At 42.3% G+C, this 18,050-nt stretch overlaps 1 protein-coding gene across 2 annotated transcripts in view; it reads left to right on the forward strand.

Annotated features, from left to right (window-relative positions):
• The first annotated feature begins 6,482 nt into the window (after positions 1-6,482).
• KIF13B (kinesin family member 13B) overlaps positions 6,483-18,050 on the forward strand; it is a 201,446-nt gene continuing 189,878 nt past the window's right edge. For both annotated transcript variants that reach the window (XM_065907699.1, XM_065907700.1), the window contains exon 1: positions 6,483-6,613. In XM_065907699.1, the coding sequence (XP_065763771.1) occupies positions 6,559-6,613 (55 nt within the window). In that variant the 5' untranslated portion in view covers positions 6,483-6,558. The remainder of the gene's footprint in view (positions 6,614-18,050) is intronic.

The following is an 18,050-nucleotide window of genomic DNA, read 5'->3' on the forward strand; positions in this document are numbered from 1 at the left end:
AAGACAGTGTCCACAGGGGTGCCTTATATATGAGTTTTCTCATAGTTCAAAAGAGAGGAACTTTGACTTTCTCTCTCTCCTGTAAGGAGTCTGAGACAGCACTCTCAGCCAGGTGAGGGGAGCTCTCAGGTTACCTGGTGTGAAAGCCCCCAGGGTCCTGGGCTGGGCAGCAGGTTGTAACTTGCATCTCAATCTTTCTCTCTATCTCAGGAAGATCTTCCCTGATAAGATAAAGGCATTCCTAGTCTCTGGCACTTGCCTCACCTTTATTGCAGAAGTCAAAAGAGGGAGATGAGTGTGAAACAGAGGTCAAAAGGAAGTGTAGCTACTAGGAGTGTTTCTCTACAGTCCCTTGAGAAGCTTCTGTCATTTCTTCCAATCACATGTTTCCAGGACAATTCAAATGGTTTTGAAACTTTAGACAGAGAGTCCTTACCTCTTCCCTGTTATATTCCCCCACCTCTTCAATTCCTCAGGGGCTTTCTCCTCTTGGAAATTTGAGCTTAAATTGAAATACAGTGTTTCTGCAGAAACTGGTAGCCTTCTCTTTTTCTGCCTTCCTTGTTTCTGTTCAAAAAGCTAGATTCAAGTTGTCATCAGAACTGGCCTTTTAAAAAGAAAATTTATGAAAGATAAAGAACATTACAGCATACTAACACATATATATGGAATTTAGAAAGATGGTAACAATAACCCTATATGCAAAACAGAAAAAGAGACACAGAAGTACAGAACAGACTTTTGAACTCTGTGGGAGAAGGTGAGGGTGGGATGTTTCGAAAGAACAGCATGTATATTATCTATGGTGAATCAGATCACCAGCCCAGGTGGGATGCATGAATCAAGTGCTCGGGCCTGGTGGGCTGGGAAGACCCAGAGAGGGAGGTGGGAGGGGGGCTCGGGATGGGGAATACGTGTAACTCTATGGCTGATTCATATCAATGTATGACAAAACCCACTGAAAAATAAAAAAAATTAAAAATAAAAAAAAATTGTTGAAAAAAAAATAAAATAAAAAGTAAAACTCCTTAAAAAATAATAAATAAAGTGTATAAAATAAGTGTGAAAAAAAATTTAAAAAAATAAAAAGAAAATTTATGAGGTGATCAGTTCAGCTCAGTTCAGTTCAGTTGCTCAGTTGTGTCCAATTCTTTGCAACACCATGGACTGCAGCACGCTGGGCTTCCCTGTCCATCACCAACACTCGGAGCTTCATCAAAATCATGTCCAACGAGTCAATGATGACATCCAACCATCTCATCCTCTTCTCCTTCTCCTTCATCTTCATCACCTTCTCCTCCTACCTTCAGTCTTTCCCAGCATCAGGGTCTTTTCCAATGGGTCAGTTCTTTGCATCACGTGGCCAAAGTATTAGAGCTTCAGCATCAGTCCTTCCAATGAACACCCAGGACTGATCTCTGTTAGGATGAACTGGTTGAATCTCCTTGCAGTCCAAGGAACTCTCAAGAGTCTTCTCCAATACCACAGTTCAAAAGCATCATCTTTGGTGCTCAGCTTTCTTTATAGTCGAATTCTCACATCTATACGTGACTACTGGAAAAACCATAGCTTTGACTAGAAGGACCTTTGTTGGCAAAGTAATGTCTCTGCTTTTTAATATGCTAGATTAGTCATTGCTTTTCTAAGGAGCAGTGCCTTTTAATTTCATGGCTGCACTCACCATCTGCAGTGATCTTGGAGCCCAAGGAAATAACGTCTGTCACTGTTTCTATTGCTTCCCCATCTATTTGCCATGAAGTGATGGGACCAGATGCCATGATCTTAGTTTTCTGAATGTTGAGTTTTAAGCCAGTTTTTTCACCGTCCTCTTTCACTTTCATCAAGAGGCTCTTTAGTTCTTCTTTGCTTTCTGGTATAAGTGTCACCTGCATATCTGAAGTCATTGACATTTCTCCTGGCAATCTTGATTCCAACTTGTGCTTCATCCAGTCCAGCATTTCTAATGATGTACTCTGCATATAAGTTAAATAAGCAGGGTGACAACATAAAGCCTTGACATACTCCTTTCCTGATTTGGAACCAGTCTGTTCCATGTCCTACAAGACGGTAGGCCCTGGAGTGGCAGTCAAACAGGAAATGGCAAGAGTGAACATCAACATTTTAGGAATCAGCGAACTAAAATGGACTGGAATGGGTGAATTTAACTCAGATGACCATTTTATCTACTACTGTGGGCAAGAATCCCTTAGAAGAAATGGAATAGCCCTCAAAGTCAACAAGAGTCTGAAATGCAGTACTTGGATGCAATCTCAAAAATGACAGAATGATCTCTGTTCGTTTCCAAGGCAAACCATTCAGTATCACAGTAATCCAAGTCTATGCCCCAACTGGTAATGCTGAAGAAGCTGAAGTTGAATGGTTCTATGAAGACCTACAAGACCTTCTACAACTAACACCCAAAAAAGATGTCCTTTTCATTATAGGGGACTAGACTGCAAAAGAAGGAAGTCAAGAAATACCTGTAGTAACAGGCAAATTTGGCCTTGGAGTACAGAATGAAGCAGGGCAAAGGCTAATAGAGTTTTGCCAAGAGAACACACTGGTCATAGTAAACACCCACTTCCAACAACACAAGAGAAGACTCTACACATGGACATCACCAGATGATCAATACTGAAATCAGATCGATTATATTCCTTGCAGCCAAAGATGGAGAAGCTCTATACAGTAGCAAAAACAAGACCAAGAGCTGACTATGACTCAGATCATGAATTCCTTATTGTGAAATTCAGATTTAAATTGAAGAAAGTAGGGAAAATCACTAGACATTTCAGTTATGACCTAAATCAAATCCCTTATGACTGACTATGCAGTGGAAGTGACATAGTTTCAAGGGATTAGAGCTGATAGAGTGCCTGAAGAACTATGGATGGAGGTTTGTGACATTGTACAGGAAGCAGTGGTCATGACCATCACCAAGAAAAAGAAATGCAAAAAGGCAAAATGGTTGTCTGAGGAGGCCTTACAAATACCTGTGAGAAGAAGAGAAATGAAAGGCAAAGGAGAAAAGGAAAGATATACCCAACTGAATGCAGAGTTCCAAAGAATAGCAAGGAGAGATCAGAAAGCCTTCCTCAATGATCAGTGTAAAGAAATAGAGGAAAACAACAGAATGGGAAAGACTAGAGATCTCTTCAAGAAAATTAGAGATACCAAGGGAACATTTCATGCAAAGATGGGCACAATAAAGGACAGAAATGGTATGGACCTAACAGAAGCAGAAATATTAAGAAGAGGTGGCAAGAATACACAGAAGAACTTTATAAAAAAAATCTTCACGACCCAGATAACCTTGATTTTGTGATCACTCACCTAGAGCCAGACATCCTGGAATGGGAAGTCAAATGATGCCTTAGGAAGCATCACTATGAACAAAGCTAATGGAGGTAATGGAATTCCAGTGGAGCTATTCCAAATCCTAAAAGATGATGCTGTGAAAGTGCTGCACTCAATGTGCCAGTAAATCTGGAACACTCAGCAGTGTCTACAGGACTGGAAATGGTCAATTTTCATTCCAATTCCAAAGAAAGGCAATGCCAAAGAATGCTCAAACTACTGCACAATTACACTCATCTCACACACTAACAAAGTAATGCTCAAAATTCTCCAAGTTAGGCTTCAACAGTATGTGAATCATGAACTTCAAGATGTTCAAGTTGATTTAGAAAAGGCAGAGGAAATGGCAGAGATCAAATTGCCGCCATCCACTGTATCATCTAAAAAGTGAGAGAATTCCAGAAAAACATCTACTTCTGCTTTATTGACTACGCCAAAGCCTTTGACTGTGTGGATCACAACAGACTGAAAAATTCTTAAAGAGATGGGAATACCACACCATGAAGTGATAAAAGAAATATCAAGTGAACAGTGGATGCCCAGGAACCTTGCACATTGCAAACCTTTATTTGTTATAACTTGCATCTTGTGAGATGGTTAATAGGAAATATGTTTCGATCCAGAATAAACTCTGGTAATCAGCCCAAGGGCCACAGTAATGTTTTTTCAGTGTTCCTCTGTCCATGGTGTTTCTCAGGAAAGAATACTGGAGTGGGTTGCCATTTCCTCCTCCAGGGGATCTTCCCGATCCAGGGTTTGAACCTGGGTCTCCTGCATTCTCACGCAGGTTTCTTTACCACTGAGCCACCTGGAAAGCTGTTTTCAAGGCCAAAGGAGGACAAAAGTGTAGGAGTGAGGGTTTTTTTAGCCAGGAAATGATTTCAATATAAAAATACATTCTATGTGACCTGTCTTTTTTTTTTTTTTTAAAGAATGATACTGATAGTAAATAGCAATTTGTTGGTCCATTAGTTTTTAAAGAATCTACTTAATAAAATTAAAAAGCTGGAAAATCTAAATTGGTTCTCCTTATTTGTTTACTGGGCTGTGAAAATCAAAAGATTTTGTCCAACACCTACTGCTTCTCCAGCTGAGAAGATCCTCTGAAATCTCACCCCAGAGGCAGTCTGGGTAAGATAAAGAGTGCCTCTGGGGTTGCGTTTTCTATTTTTAATCTTTTTCCATCCTTATTTTTAAATTGAGGTACAATTAACATATTAGTTTCAGGTGTAGAACACACTAATTTAGTTTTTTTAGTTGTGGCAAAACATACATAACATATGTACCAGTTTAACCATTTGTAGGTGTTCAATTCAATGGCATAAAACACATTCACATTCTTGTGCAACTATCACCACCATCCATCTCTAGAACCTTCTTTTTTTTTTTGGCCATGCTGCATGGTATGTGGGATCCTAGCTCCCCAACCGAGGATCGAACCTGTGCCCCTTGCATTGGAAACACAGAATCTTAATCACTGGATCTCCAGCGAAGTTCCTGTTGCTGTTGCTGTTCAGTCGTTCAGTTGTGTCTGACTCTTTGTGACCCCCATGGACAGCAGCAAGCCAGGCTTCGACATCCTTCACCATCTCCCAGAGTTTGGTCAAACTCATGTCCATTGAGTTGTTGATGAACCTTTCTAATCTTCCCAAACAGAAACCCTAACTTCCTATTCCCCTTCCTCTCAGCCCCTAGCAACACCCATTCTACCTTCAGTCTCTGAATCATGATTCTAGGTACCTCAAATAAGTGCAATCATACACTGCTTTCTTTTTTGTATCAGGTTCATTTCATGGTATGTTAATTTCTGCTGTACAGTGTAGTCAACCAGTCATATATATTTATTATTTTCCGAGATGGTTTATCATAGGATACTGAGTATGGTTCCTCCTACTATATATCTCTTTATTATACTAAACATCTCTTAGAGGTATTTTTAAACTTTTGGACAACTCTTTGAAGCTCTTTCAACAATAGGATGGTTGACCCAAAGGCAAGTCTTGCCAGCTTTCTGTGTTTACTCATCTGTAAAACTGTTCTGAGTTCTATTCTATCATTTAAACACATCCAAGCAGATCTGCCTCTTACAAAGGTGGCCACTGCGACTCAGTTTCTACCAGTATTCCTAATGTGTAATGTAGGCCCAGCATTGCATGTAAAAACTTCCCAATTTTCATGCACTGGCCAATTCCATTGGGCCAGGTGTGACATATTTGCAGGCTCCATCTTGCCCACAGGCCACCAGGTAGCCTCTCTGCTAGGGCTTAGCAAAAACCACATTTTAGTGTGACCTCATTGATTCATTGATGTAATAAATGTTTACTGAGTCTCTACTACAGGCTAGGTTACACATATAACATATAGTTTTTAAAATACAAGATAGGAGAGACAGTGTTGCAGCATAAACGTTATAACTGAGCAAAATAATGACTTTTACTAAGCACATATGGGCCAGGGAGTTTTAAGAGCTTCATCTATATTAACTCATTGAACCTGACTAGGAACCTATAAAGTAGGCACTCTCATGGTCTTCATTTTAAATATGCAAAAGGCAAGCACAGAGTGGTCAAGTCGCTTGTCTGGTCACACAGCTGGAAACTGTTTAGGATGGATCTCAACCCAGCTTGATGCCTGATTTCCCAAGGTCTTGACTGGGACAGGGGGTGGCTGGTATGGGATAACCTGCGGATTTATGAAGATCTCTGGAAGAGGTAACTTTTGACTTGCCTTCAAGGGTGATTTCAGCAAACAAGGTGGGGAGGGCAATCCAGGCAGAGGAGATAATTTGAGCCTGGGATCAAACACAAGATTGTCAGGAAATGAGTCTGAAAGAGGTCGCAAGGTCGCCAATGCCATTTTTCAATTGTTTGTTTTCAGGTGAGGTATCAGCTCATAGACAGCTTATGTCTCAGTATTAACCACAAGGGAGAGGATGGTGTTGAAGCAGAAGGGAATTTACAAATTCCAGACAGGGAAGCGCGCCTGCAGCTCTGCCGGCCTACCCAAGACCACCGACGGGGACTACAAGTCCCGTCATGCAGCGGGGGCGCGCTGGGAGCCCCGGGCCGGCCCCGCCCCTCCACAGGCCCCGCCCTGGCCACGCCCCTCTCGCCCGTAGCCCCCTCCCGCCCGGTCAGCCCCAAAGAGTTGCCCGGTGGCCGCGGCAGACGGAAGCCGAGCGAGAACCTCGGCGGCGGCAGGATGGGAGACTCCAAAGTGAAAGTGGCCGTCCGGATCCGGCCCATGAACCGAAGAGGTGAGAGCCCAGATCGCCCGGGGCCGCCGCGGTGGAGGCGGCAGGTGCCTGGCGCGCCCTTGCCTTGGCCGCGGCCGCCGTGTGGGGTCCGGCCGGCCCCGCCCCTGAAATCCGCGCCCGGGCGAGGGGGGCGGCCAGCGCACCCCGAAACCTCGTCCTCCGCGCCCGCCCCGCCTGCGCGGGACGCCCCTCCCCTCGCCGGCACCGCGTCCCGGGGCGCCGCGGGCCCCACGTCCCATCCCGCTGCCCTTCCGCCGGTGCTCCCGCCCCGCTGCCCTTTCGCCCTCCGGTCTCCCTGCCCTTCAGGAGGGCGCCCGCGTCCAGCGCCCCGGGCTCGCTTCCTCCTTCTCCACCCGGCCCCGGCTCCCGTGCCCCGCGCGCCCCCGCTCGCGGCCCTCCAGCTGTCAGAGCGGCCCCGCCCCGGGGGTCCTCGCCCTCCGGCCTGGCCGGGACAGCCGGGGACCCCCAGGCCCCACGTCGGTGGCCCAGGCGTCCAGACCCCGCACACCCGTGGCTCGCGACAGGAAGAAGAGCAGGGAGTTGGGCTTACTCCTGAGAAAGCGCTCTGGAGAAAAACTCCTTTCTCTTGGTGTTTAACTTTAATATCCCTTTTAACCTGGACGGTCAGAAAGACTTGTAAATACTTTGATTGAACTTGGGGAGAGGAGTTGCCCGCCCCCACGCCACCCCCCGCTTTTTTTTTTTTTTTTTGACTGTTGAGAAAGTTTTGCTTTTGCTTGAAGTCATATTCGTCATCTCTCAACAATAAATAGCTTAGGTGCCAAGATTCTTGTGAAATTGTATCTTTCAAGCATTCTCTTAATTCTGCAGGGAGGGTAGAGAAAGCAGATAAACCGAGTACATTTTAAATCCTCTTTAGAGAGTCAGATGGAGTAGAGAAAACCTGACTCAAGTCAGAAGAGGTGGGCTGGGCCTTGGCTTTAATGCTTAACTAGGCTCGTGACGGGACAAATTACTTTAAATGAGATATTGAAAACACCTCTTATACCAGCTAATACTAGTGGGGAATCATTAGAGTCCCAGGAGATGACTTTTCAATTGGTAAGGCTCTCAGTGCAAATCATTCGTGTAAGTAACAATCACTAAGTCGTTTTCACAACTCATTTGTTCATAGTTCAGTGTGGTTTAGGTCTGTGTAGAAATTGGTTTGCTTTCTGGTTGTCTTTGCTGTATGTTGAGGCACACAGATCAACAGGTTGGCGTACTGGCATTTTTTTCTTTTTTTTTTCTTTTTTTGAGTTGGTGATTCCTCCTGTTCCTGCTTGGTTGGCTAAAGGCTGTCAGATGACACAGAAGAAGTTTTCCCTAAGAACTTAATTACTTTACCTTCTCAAAGAGTGCACGTTTTGGGTCTTCAGTCTCGGCCTCACTAACTCCACACTCTGACACAATGAAAGAACTTAGATGAACTGTGGAAGTTTCCCTAAAGCTTCTGGTCTTAAAGCAGTTCAGGCAGCTTTATTTCAGTTCATTTCAAGTATATTACCATCACAGTGATTTAGAAACAAGACAAAACACTAAGTCACAGAAAAGGCAAAGTAGCTGGGATTTGATTCTGAAAGGGTGATTTCAGCACATTTTAAAAATTTCCTGTTCACAGAAAACTTGGGAAATGTCAGTGCTAAAAAGAGGCAGCTAACTCTCAATTAAAATTCTTCATTCTTCCCCTCCCCCTACTTTGAATTTCAGTTTTCCAGGGGAAGTACTATCCTTTTTACTTATACATAGTCTTTGATTAGACATTGATTGTAAGTGTCAGTATTAGAGTTTCAAGGGATGCATAGGATAATTACTACAGTTTTGGAGTAGATGTTAGCTGTTCTTTTGAATTCATTTTAAAATTGAGGTGTATGCATAGATCCTTTACCCTTTAAATAGAAGTGCATTATTTGTGGTAAACTGCTTCTTTAATTTAGTGCCATCTCTTATAGTTCCTGAGTGCACGTGGACTTTTTTTTTTTTCAGTGATTGCTGTAGAGAATTACAAGTGGTTTTATTTCTATTTTGTCCTAAAGGAGTCATTTACATACATCTTGAGGATCTAGTGGAATACAATGGAGTGGAATTCTAAAGCCAGGGATTTTTAAACTGCTGTGTAGAGTTTGCTTAAAAAGGCAAGCCGTATCCCTTTCCAGTAATTTTGAAGAAAATTATTTGACCAATTATTACTTCTGGGAAAACTAATGTATTAAGTAATAGTATATAATTATGATGAATGGTAAACTTTTCGTCATAATTGTTTCTCCCTTGGCAGGTTAGTGCAGGAAGCAATCTCAGAAATGATTTTACCAGTGAGAATGAGATGAGAATGGGTTCCTGGGATGATGTAGTTTTATTCTGTAAAGACTTACTTATTTTTGTATAATATTTTTCTCTTTTATATTTCTTCTATTTTTAAAAAATATTTTTAATTGGAAGATAATTGCTTTACAATATTGTGTTGGTTTCTGCCATATATCATTCTGAATGATACTTGGAATCCCATTAGCTACCTGTTGAGGAAAATCTTAAATTGGCAAGGAAGTTGCTAGTGTACCAGTAAGTTCTTCCTGTGATTCAGTGTCTGACTGGGCTTAGGTATTAAGGTGGATGGTTGGTTTCTTTGCATTTGCTCAACTATATGTGGCCTTGGAGAACTTAGTTGAACATTCAGCTTTGGGCCTACTTCAGTAATAGCGAGAATTCTAATGGTTAATGAATATGCATTTGTCAGGAATATTTTTCTTGTTATACATTTTAACATTATACAAACATTTTACATTTAAACAAAAAATAAAAAGGAAAAAGTCTCCAACATTCTTTCACCATAACAATTCACACTCATTTTCTTACTTTCATTCCAGTTTGTATTCACATGCCTGTGTAATTCTACATAGGTTTAATACTACAACATTTTTTTCCCGCTTTTCTTCCTCTGAAGTATGAACTTGAACAGCTGAAGTCAAAGGGGTCAAGCTTGTTTTGTCACGAGATCTGGGAGTTCTGTTTGCAGTTCTATTTGTCCGTCTCTTCGTGTCATCTCTGAGACGTGTACAGCTCACCAAGTAACCTGGCTGTGTTCTGTGTACTGTAAGGAACACCTGTTCATGCATTATTAACCAATCTAATTATTAAATGAGCTGAAGTTTTACACGAATGACTGATGGCACTAGTTAGGTCAGCGACATCTCCTGTTCAGTAATTTGATGTTTTATAACTGTAGATGGCTTAAAAAATATTTAATATTCATTGAATGCCTGCCAGGTGTCTATCTTATATTAGGTAGTATGGGATTTTATTGCCTTACTCAAGGGACTTCTTGGTGGCTTAAATATGTGTGAGATTAACTATCAAAATAAATCTAGGTAAAAAACTGTTTGGGAAATACATTCGCTGAGGTGTGATGAAACCAAAAATTATGTTAGAAATTTAGCTAGAAAGAAGAAAAACCGGTGAAATGGGTTATTTTGGGTGTTAGGAAGCATGGTCAATACATTTATTTTAGCAGGGATCTCTCAAGGGTTTGGTTTGCATTTCAGTCTTGATGCAGTGAAAGTCACAGAGAAGAATCATCATCATGGTGAAAGATACAAAGACTAATGTAATGTCAAGTAGAAGTCAGTGCTTAAGTGAATTACAGTCTAATATCTCAGTGGATAAGATATTTATAGACGTTAAAAATGATGAAAATCAAAACCATTTAACAAGGAAGACTTCCTTATGTTAGAAAAAGCAGACTGTAAAACAGTATGTGTAACTGTATGGTTGGACCTACTATTATGATACCACTATGTAAAAATACCAACAGGAACGGGCCAGGGCTCGAAAGAAATGTGAAAAAATGAGATTGGTTGTTCTTGTTGGGGGAATTTTATTTCCTGGACACTTTCTCTTGGTGCTGGCTGCTATTAGAGCATTCATATTTTTTAAGTGTGCTTTACAGTGGGGCTTCCTGGGTGGTTCAGTCGTTAGGACTCCACGCTTCCTCTGCAGTAGGCACAGGTTTGATTCCTGGTCAGGGGACTCAGATCCTGCATGCTGTGTGGCATGGCCAAGACAAATAAAATAAAGTGTACTTAATGTTGTATGCTCATGAGGAAATGACTGTCATATGGAAAGATAGGATTGAAAGGTAAAAACACCTGTAGTAGATTGCTAGTGACTAAATGCCAGGTGTGTGAGAGGGAGATGCAGGAATTGAGAGAGATCCTTCAAAGCCTGGTGATGAGGGAAGTCTTCTGTGTGGAGGGAGGGAGCTTATGGTTGGAACGGTTTCCCGTGGGAGAAGAGAGGAGTAGGGGGAAATTGGTTCTTTGAGAAGGAAGTACGGCCTGAGAGCAAAGGCACAAGGGTAGGAGTGAGCCAGGCTAGGTTAGGCACAGAGTTGAGATAAGATAACCCTCCTCGCTGGCAGGAGGGTTCCGTCAGGGGGACCGGAGACGGGTGAGATGAGAAAGGTCAGGCCAAGTTGCAGGGGGCCCAGAAGTCTGGCTTCAGGGTGGCCGGGCCATGTGCGCCATTCAGCTTTTTATTAATAGAACTTTGTGTGGGTCTCAAGACACATGCATGATTAGATTAGAAAGATAGCCAGATCTCAGGGCAGGCTGCAAAGCCTGGGTGAGATAAACTGATTCAGGGCATCGCTGGGCAACGTGGTGAAAAATGAAGCCCCCAGAAGAGGAAGGAGACCAGTCAAAACCAAGTGAGCAGGTGGGAATCAGAAGACAGGTGAGGGAGGGAGGTTCAAAATGGAGAGGACATATGTTTATCTATGGCTGATTCATGTTGAGGTTTGACAGAAAGCAACAAAATTCTGTAAAGCAATTATCCTTCAAAAAAAATTTTTTTTTTAAAGGCAGGTGAAACTGGGACTGTAGGAGTCCCTGTGGAAGGACTGTTGGAAGACCCCGGTGGTCTGGGAGAACAGGAGATCCCGGGGAAGTCAAGGTGCAGTGTGGGGCGGGAGCATCTGTTTGAAACAGGAAGGTATTTTTTGACTCCGAACCTACTGGTGGTTTTTAAGCCTTCTCAGAGAGAGAGGACTGGTGTTGGAGTTAGGGATGACTGTGGATGGAAATTTCTGATATATTTCTGAAACAGAAGATTCTTGTTCTATTAGCATCTGCTCGATATGCTAATAGAGGGTGAGACACATCTATCACAACATTCTTCTGTTTCTACTGTCAACTCAGTGACTGAAAATGGGATTTATACTCATTGGACCAGAGGCTTTTGGAGAAGAAAGTACAGGTTTATCAAATCAAAATTTGTTTGAATTGGCATTTATGTCCATTCCTCCCCACTGCTTTGTTCCCCCCAGCCCCCTGCCTTGACTCGCACCTCCATAAAACAGTGACCAGTGTCAACTTTTCCATTTCTTAAGTTCTGAAAATGGAAGAAGCCACCGGCAAAACTATTGGTTAAGCAGATGAATTGAGCTGCTTACTGGGTGGAAATGTACTTATAGTTATTGATCTCTCTGCTCGCTGGTCAGTTTCCCTTTGTGTTCAAAAGCTTGGCCGGCAGAAGCAGTGTGTTCGTTAGGAAAGTGTGTGAAACTGGCTGGTGTAAGGGACTTGAAGTCCACAACTTAACTGGTATTGGGCTTTAACTTTCAGAAGCTGTTGATATTTTTAAAAGCTGGTATTGGCTCAGAAGTTAAAGAATCTGCCTGCAGTGTGGGAGACCCGGTTCATTCCTAGAGTCAGGAAGATCCCCTGGAGGAGGAAATGACTACCCACTTGAGTCTTCTTGCATGGAGAATTCATGGACAGAGGAGCCTGGCGGGCTACAGTCTGTGGGGTCACAAAGAGTCAGACACGACTGAGTGGCTGATAGACACAAGCATTAATGAATTAGCCTATTCAATTTAACATGTGTTGATTGGAGGAAAAAAAATCATAGCTACTTTTTGAGAGTTTTCTATTTGTGAGCTACAAAGTTCATTCCTTTTTATACATTATTCTTGAAACAAAAGTTTGAAAGGTGGTTATAGAATTTCTATTGAACACAATCTCAGAGAAGTTAGGTAACTTGCCCAGAATTACAAAAGCAGGATTTTGGAGCCTGAATTTCTCCTGTTTTGCCATTAAAGCTTGTGCTTTTACTGCCGTATCAGACATGATGATCTTTACAGGATGCTGCATTCCTGAGTTTGCGTAATTTTCAAAGATGTGCATGATATATGAGAAGCATAAGTCATGATCCTTGACCAACAGAACTTACTGTCTGGTTGGTATTAAGACAGTAATACCAAGGTGAGTCAGTTATAAGGATACAGTCCATGCACGCTATATGCTAAGTTGCTTCAGTCATGTCCGACTCTTTTCGACTCCATGGACTGTAGCCCGCCAGGCTCCTCTGTCTATAGGATTCTCTAGACAAGAGTACTGGAGTGGGTTGCTGTGCCCTCCACCAGAGGATCTTCCCAACCCAGGGATCCAACCTGAGTCTCTTACATCTCTTCCACTGGCAGGTGAGTTCTCACAGACACACACACAAGAAGATAATACACAAGTCAGCAACAGTGTTTTTTTTTTTTTTTGGCCATGCCAGATGGCGTGTGGAATCTTAGTTCCCTGACCAGGGTTTGAACCTCTGCCCCCTGCACTTGAAGCATGGAGCTCCAGGGAAGTCCGAGCAGTGCCTTATGAACTAAAGAAATGGGAGTGGGACTTGAGAATGATGAGTAATGGGTTGAAGACAATTGACAAGGAGGAAGACAAGGCAAGTGGGGGTGCATAGCATGAGTTGTTGAACTTAGCAAAGGTGGAATTAGCCAGATATTTGCAAAAACAGCTGGGAAGTTAGCTGTAAACATTCAAGCAGCAGGAAGCAGACAGTATCTTGTAAATAACAGTTAAAGAGCGGTTACCTTGCGCTGACATGTCCAGAGCACTGAACTAGATTATTTTGATCAGTCTTTCCAAAAATTCTCACAAGAATTTATACGATAGCTCATTTTACAGACAAGAAAATGGAAACTTGGACAAAGTTACTACTTGCACCAAATCACATAATTACCAAGTAGAGGAATGGAGGATTGGAACCTGGGCAGTTCAACTCTGGAGCCACAGCTCTTAAATTCTGTGCTTTCTTGGAAAAGCTGGAAGCATGTGGCGAGTGGGGGATGAGAGGAGTGATGGAAGGTGGCTTCACTGAAGTCGAGAGGTTTGTGGGGAGCAGAGCAGAATGAAGTTACTGAAGTGAGGTCCAGGCAGATTCAGGGGGGATCTCAGACAGGATAAGGGGTGCAGTGACTGTAGGTTTGTTTTAGGTAAAATTGGTATGAACATATTAGTTCCAGGTGTACAACTTAACTCTTAAAAAGTGATCGCTACAGTAAGTCTAGTAACCATGTCACCAAACCATTTAGCCCCCTTCATCCATTTTGCCAGCCTCCAACCCTCTTCTCCTCTATAACCTCTGGTCTGTCCTCTGTGTCTGTGAGTTTTTTTTTTTTCCCAGTTTTATTTCTCTATTTATTTTTTTACTTTACAATATTGTATTGGTTTTGCCATACATTGGCATGAATCTGCCATGGGTGTATATGTGTTCCCCATCCTGATTGTTTTATATTCTTCATATTTATATTTTTTTATATAAATGAAATCATATGGTGTTTGATTTGCTTAGTACAGTACATTCCTTGGGGTCCATCTGTGTTGTCACAAATGTCTAGGTTTTTGAAAGGGGCAGTGGCACTGTTACAGAGATGCTCTCGGAAGAGAAATTAAGGTCTGCATCTTTACCTTGCTCACAAGCTGATACATGAGCTTGTTACTCCTAGATGGATGCTGGTGAAAGACACAGGACTTTGGGGTCAGATTTCGCCTGCAAATCCCACAGGAGTGATGTGGAGGGGTCCAGACAGATGCTGTGCAGGCAGTGGGTTTGAGTTGCATCTGAGGAGCACTGAGCTGGGAACCCCATTGCTCTTAAGCGGTGAGCAGACCTGCTCTTTGTCCTGAAGGTTGCTGGCTGGGACCGCATTCCTGAGAGGTGGGCGATGCAAAGTGCCTTTGTGGCCTTGCATTTCAAGGTGGTGTGAAAGCAGCCAAGATTTAGGACATATAGTGAAAGTTGCCAGTTGTGTCTGACTCTTTGCAACCTCATGGACTATACAGTCCATGGAATTCTCCAGGCCAGAATACTGGAGTGGGTAGCCTTTCCCTTTTCCAGGGGATCTTCCCAACCCAGGGATTGAACCCAGGTCTCCTGCATTGCAGGTGGATTCTTTACCAACTGAGCCACAGGGGAAGCCCTAGGAAATATAGGATGACTGCAAAGCTTCTAGTTTAGGTGACTAAGTGAATGAGTGCCGGTGTCATCAACTGAGATTAGAAATGTGGGAGAAGCAGGTTTTAAGGTAGAGGTATGGGAAGTTATGAGCTCTCTTGTTAGACATTCAACAGTATTTAGTCAGTGCTTATCACACGCCACCCACTGCACCTACATCTTCAGATAAGATGTAGTGTACGCCTGGAAGAAATGCAACAGACTTGTTGAGTTTTAGGTTCTGAGGTGCAGCCAAGGGGTGGATCGAGAAAGCTGTTGTACAGGGGGCTGAAAATAAGGGACTGGAGATTCAGGTAGACGTGGAAGTTGTTACTATATTTAGAAGATCTTATAGAACACCAAATTAAGGCATGTTCCTGAAGGAGGAGGTCACAGAGGCTGAGAAGACAGGCGTAAGGAAAAGCAGGTGAAAGTAATGTGGTGGCCCAGGGTGAAGAATGGCAAAAGAATAATTTCGACTGAATGAATGAATTGCTGTTGGTGGGTTGGTAGTGGGCCGAGAAATCAGTGTGTGTGCTCATATGGAGGCAGTGAGTATACGGGAGTTTTCTTTCAAGAAATGACGTATAGAAAGCCATGGTAAAGAATGGTCTTCTGGAGATGAGGAACAGGCCTCCCCCGCTCGCTGCCAACCCAAGTCTTGGAGTTGTTTGAGCCTTTTTATCAACAGGGAGAAATAGTCATTAGAGTGGAAAAATTTTTGAAATATAGAGGGGAGAGGATCATTCTATAATGGGAAAGCCCTAGAGTGTTCAATTTTCTTGATGAGGTAGAATGTGAGGTTATTAATTGTGAGTGAGAATTGGGTTGGCTGGGTTCTTCAAAGTAGTGATTATTTAGAGTGTGGTTGAGGGACTTGAACCATAGTTTACATCCATTGATGGTAGTGGGACCATTCCTTCTGAGCTATTTTTGAGATGTAATTCACCTATCAAAAGTGTATAATTCAGTGGCTTTTAGTGTATTTGCAGAGTTGTGTAATGATCACCACTACCGGATTCCAGAACATTTTTTATCATCCCTACGAGAGACGCTCTCCAGTTAGTGGTTACTCTCCATCCACCCGCACTCCCATCCCCTCCCCTCTCCCCACAGCCCCTGATCTACATCTTGTCTCTGGATTTCCCTAATCTGGACATTCATATAAATGGAGTCATATGATTTATGGACTTTTGTGTCTGACTCCTTTCCTTCCTAAAGAGGACTTATCCATGTTGTAGCATGAATCAATACTTCATTCCTTTTTAAGGCTGAATAATATTCTGTGGGACTTACCTGGTGGCTCAGATGGTAAAGAATCCGCCTGGAATGTGGGAGACCTGGGTTCAATCCCTGGGTTGGGAAGATCCCCTGGGGAGGGCATGGAAACCCACTCCAGGATCCTTGCCTGGAGCATCCCAGGGACTGAGGAACTGGAGGACTACAGTCCATGGGGTCACACAGAGTCCGACAGGACTGAGTGACTAGACACAGTGCAGCAGTATCCTGACATGGGTATGCTGCACTTTTAAGCCCATTCTCAGCTGATGGGCATCTGGCTTGTTTCCATTTTATGGCTATTAATGAATCATGAACTTTTGTGTAATGTAATAATAAGTTATTGTGTATTTTCCTTTCTCTTGAGTATGTATAAATATAGAAGTGGAATTCCTGGGTCATGTAGTAACTCTTAACTCCTGCGGAACTGCTCAGTGGTCTTCCAGAACTACTGCACCATTTTACACCTGCCCCAGCAATGTGTGAGGGTTTCAGTTTCTACGCGTCTTCCCCATCAGTTTTATTGGCCTTCTTTTTGATTGCCATCCTAATGGGTGTGAAGTTGAGTCTCATTATGATTTTTGATTTGCTTATCCCCCATGTCTAATAATGTTAATTAAGCATCTTTTCATGTGCCTGTTGGCCATTTGTATATATTTTCAGAGATCTCTATTCAAACCCTATTCTTATTTTTAAAATTGGGTTATCTTTTTTTTAATTATTGAGTTCTTAGAATTCTTTATATATTCTGGATGCCAGTCCTGTAACAGATATTTGATTTACAGATATTTTCTTGAGCATGTGGGTTGCCTTTTCATTCTTTCAGTGGTGTCCTTTGAAGCACAAAAGTTTTTCATTTTGATGTGGTCCAATTTATCTGTTTTTTTCTTTTGTTGCTTGCGCTTTTGATTTAATCTCTAAGAAGCCAATGCCTAACTCACAGTCATGTGAATTTAATGTGTATATATTCTAAGAGTTTTATAGTCTTAGTTCATGCATTTATTTAGGTCTTTGATTTGTTTGGAGTTAGATTTTAAAATTTATTTTTGTTTTGACTGTGTGACTTATGGGATGTCAGTTCCCTGACCAGGGATTGAACCTGGACCCTTGGCCGCAGAAGCCTGGAATCCTAGCCAGTAGGACACCAGGAAACCCCTGGAATTAACTTTTGAATGAGGGGTGAGGAAGAAATCAATTTCATGTTTCTGCATGTAGATACACAATTGTCCTAGCACCGTTTGTTGAAATGACTATATTTTCCCTATTGGATTGTCTTGGCACCCTAGTTGAAAATTAATTGACCATAAATGTGACAGCGTATCTCTGGATTCTCAGTTCTATTCCATTGATTTATATGTCTGTTCTTAGGTTAGTACCCCGCTGTCTGATTAGTATAGCTTTGTAGTAAGTTTGAAATTGGTGACACTGGTCTTTCTGCTTTGTTCTTCTTTTTTCAAGATAAATTTGTTTATTCTGGTTTTGCCTTACAAGTTTTTAAAGACCTACTTTCTAATCCTGTGAAGTTGATGAGTTTCTTGAAAACAGACTCAAGAGTATTTCAGTTGTTTTGGTATTATCATCTCTCTTCCCCTTACCAGGCGTCTTGTCTAGGATTTTCCTTCATTCCTCATTCATTTCTTTAGCCGTATTAGAACTCAGTTATATTTAATCTTTTGTTTATTGAATAGATTCTCATGTTCAGTGGTAAAAACATAGAAGTAAGTGATTAGGATATTTTATATATCTCTTACTAGAAAGCAAACTACTTCTTTGCTCTCTTTCCTGTGTGGCATCACATTCTTTTTTTTCTCTTTGGGTCGTTGTTCGTGCCTGGTCGTGTGCAGCTCTTTGTGACCCCGTGGACTGCAGCTCTCCAGGCCTC

The sequence above is a fragment of the Muntiacus reevesi genome, chromosome 17, assembly GCF_963930625.1.
Source record: "Muntiacus reevesi chromosome 17, mMunRee1.1, whole genome shotgun sequence".
Classification (NCBI taxonomy): Eukaryota; Metazoa; Chordata; class Mammalia; order Artiodactyla; family Cervidae; genus Muntiacus; species Muntiacus reevesi.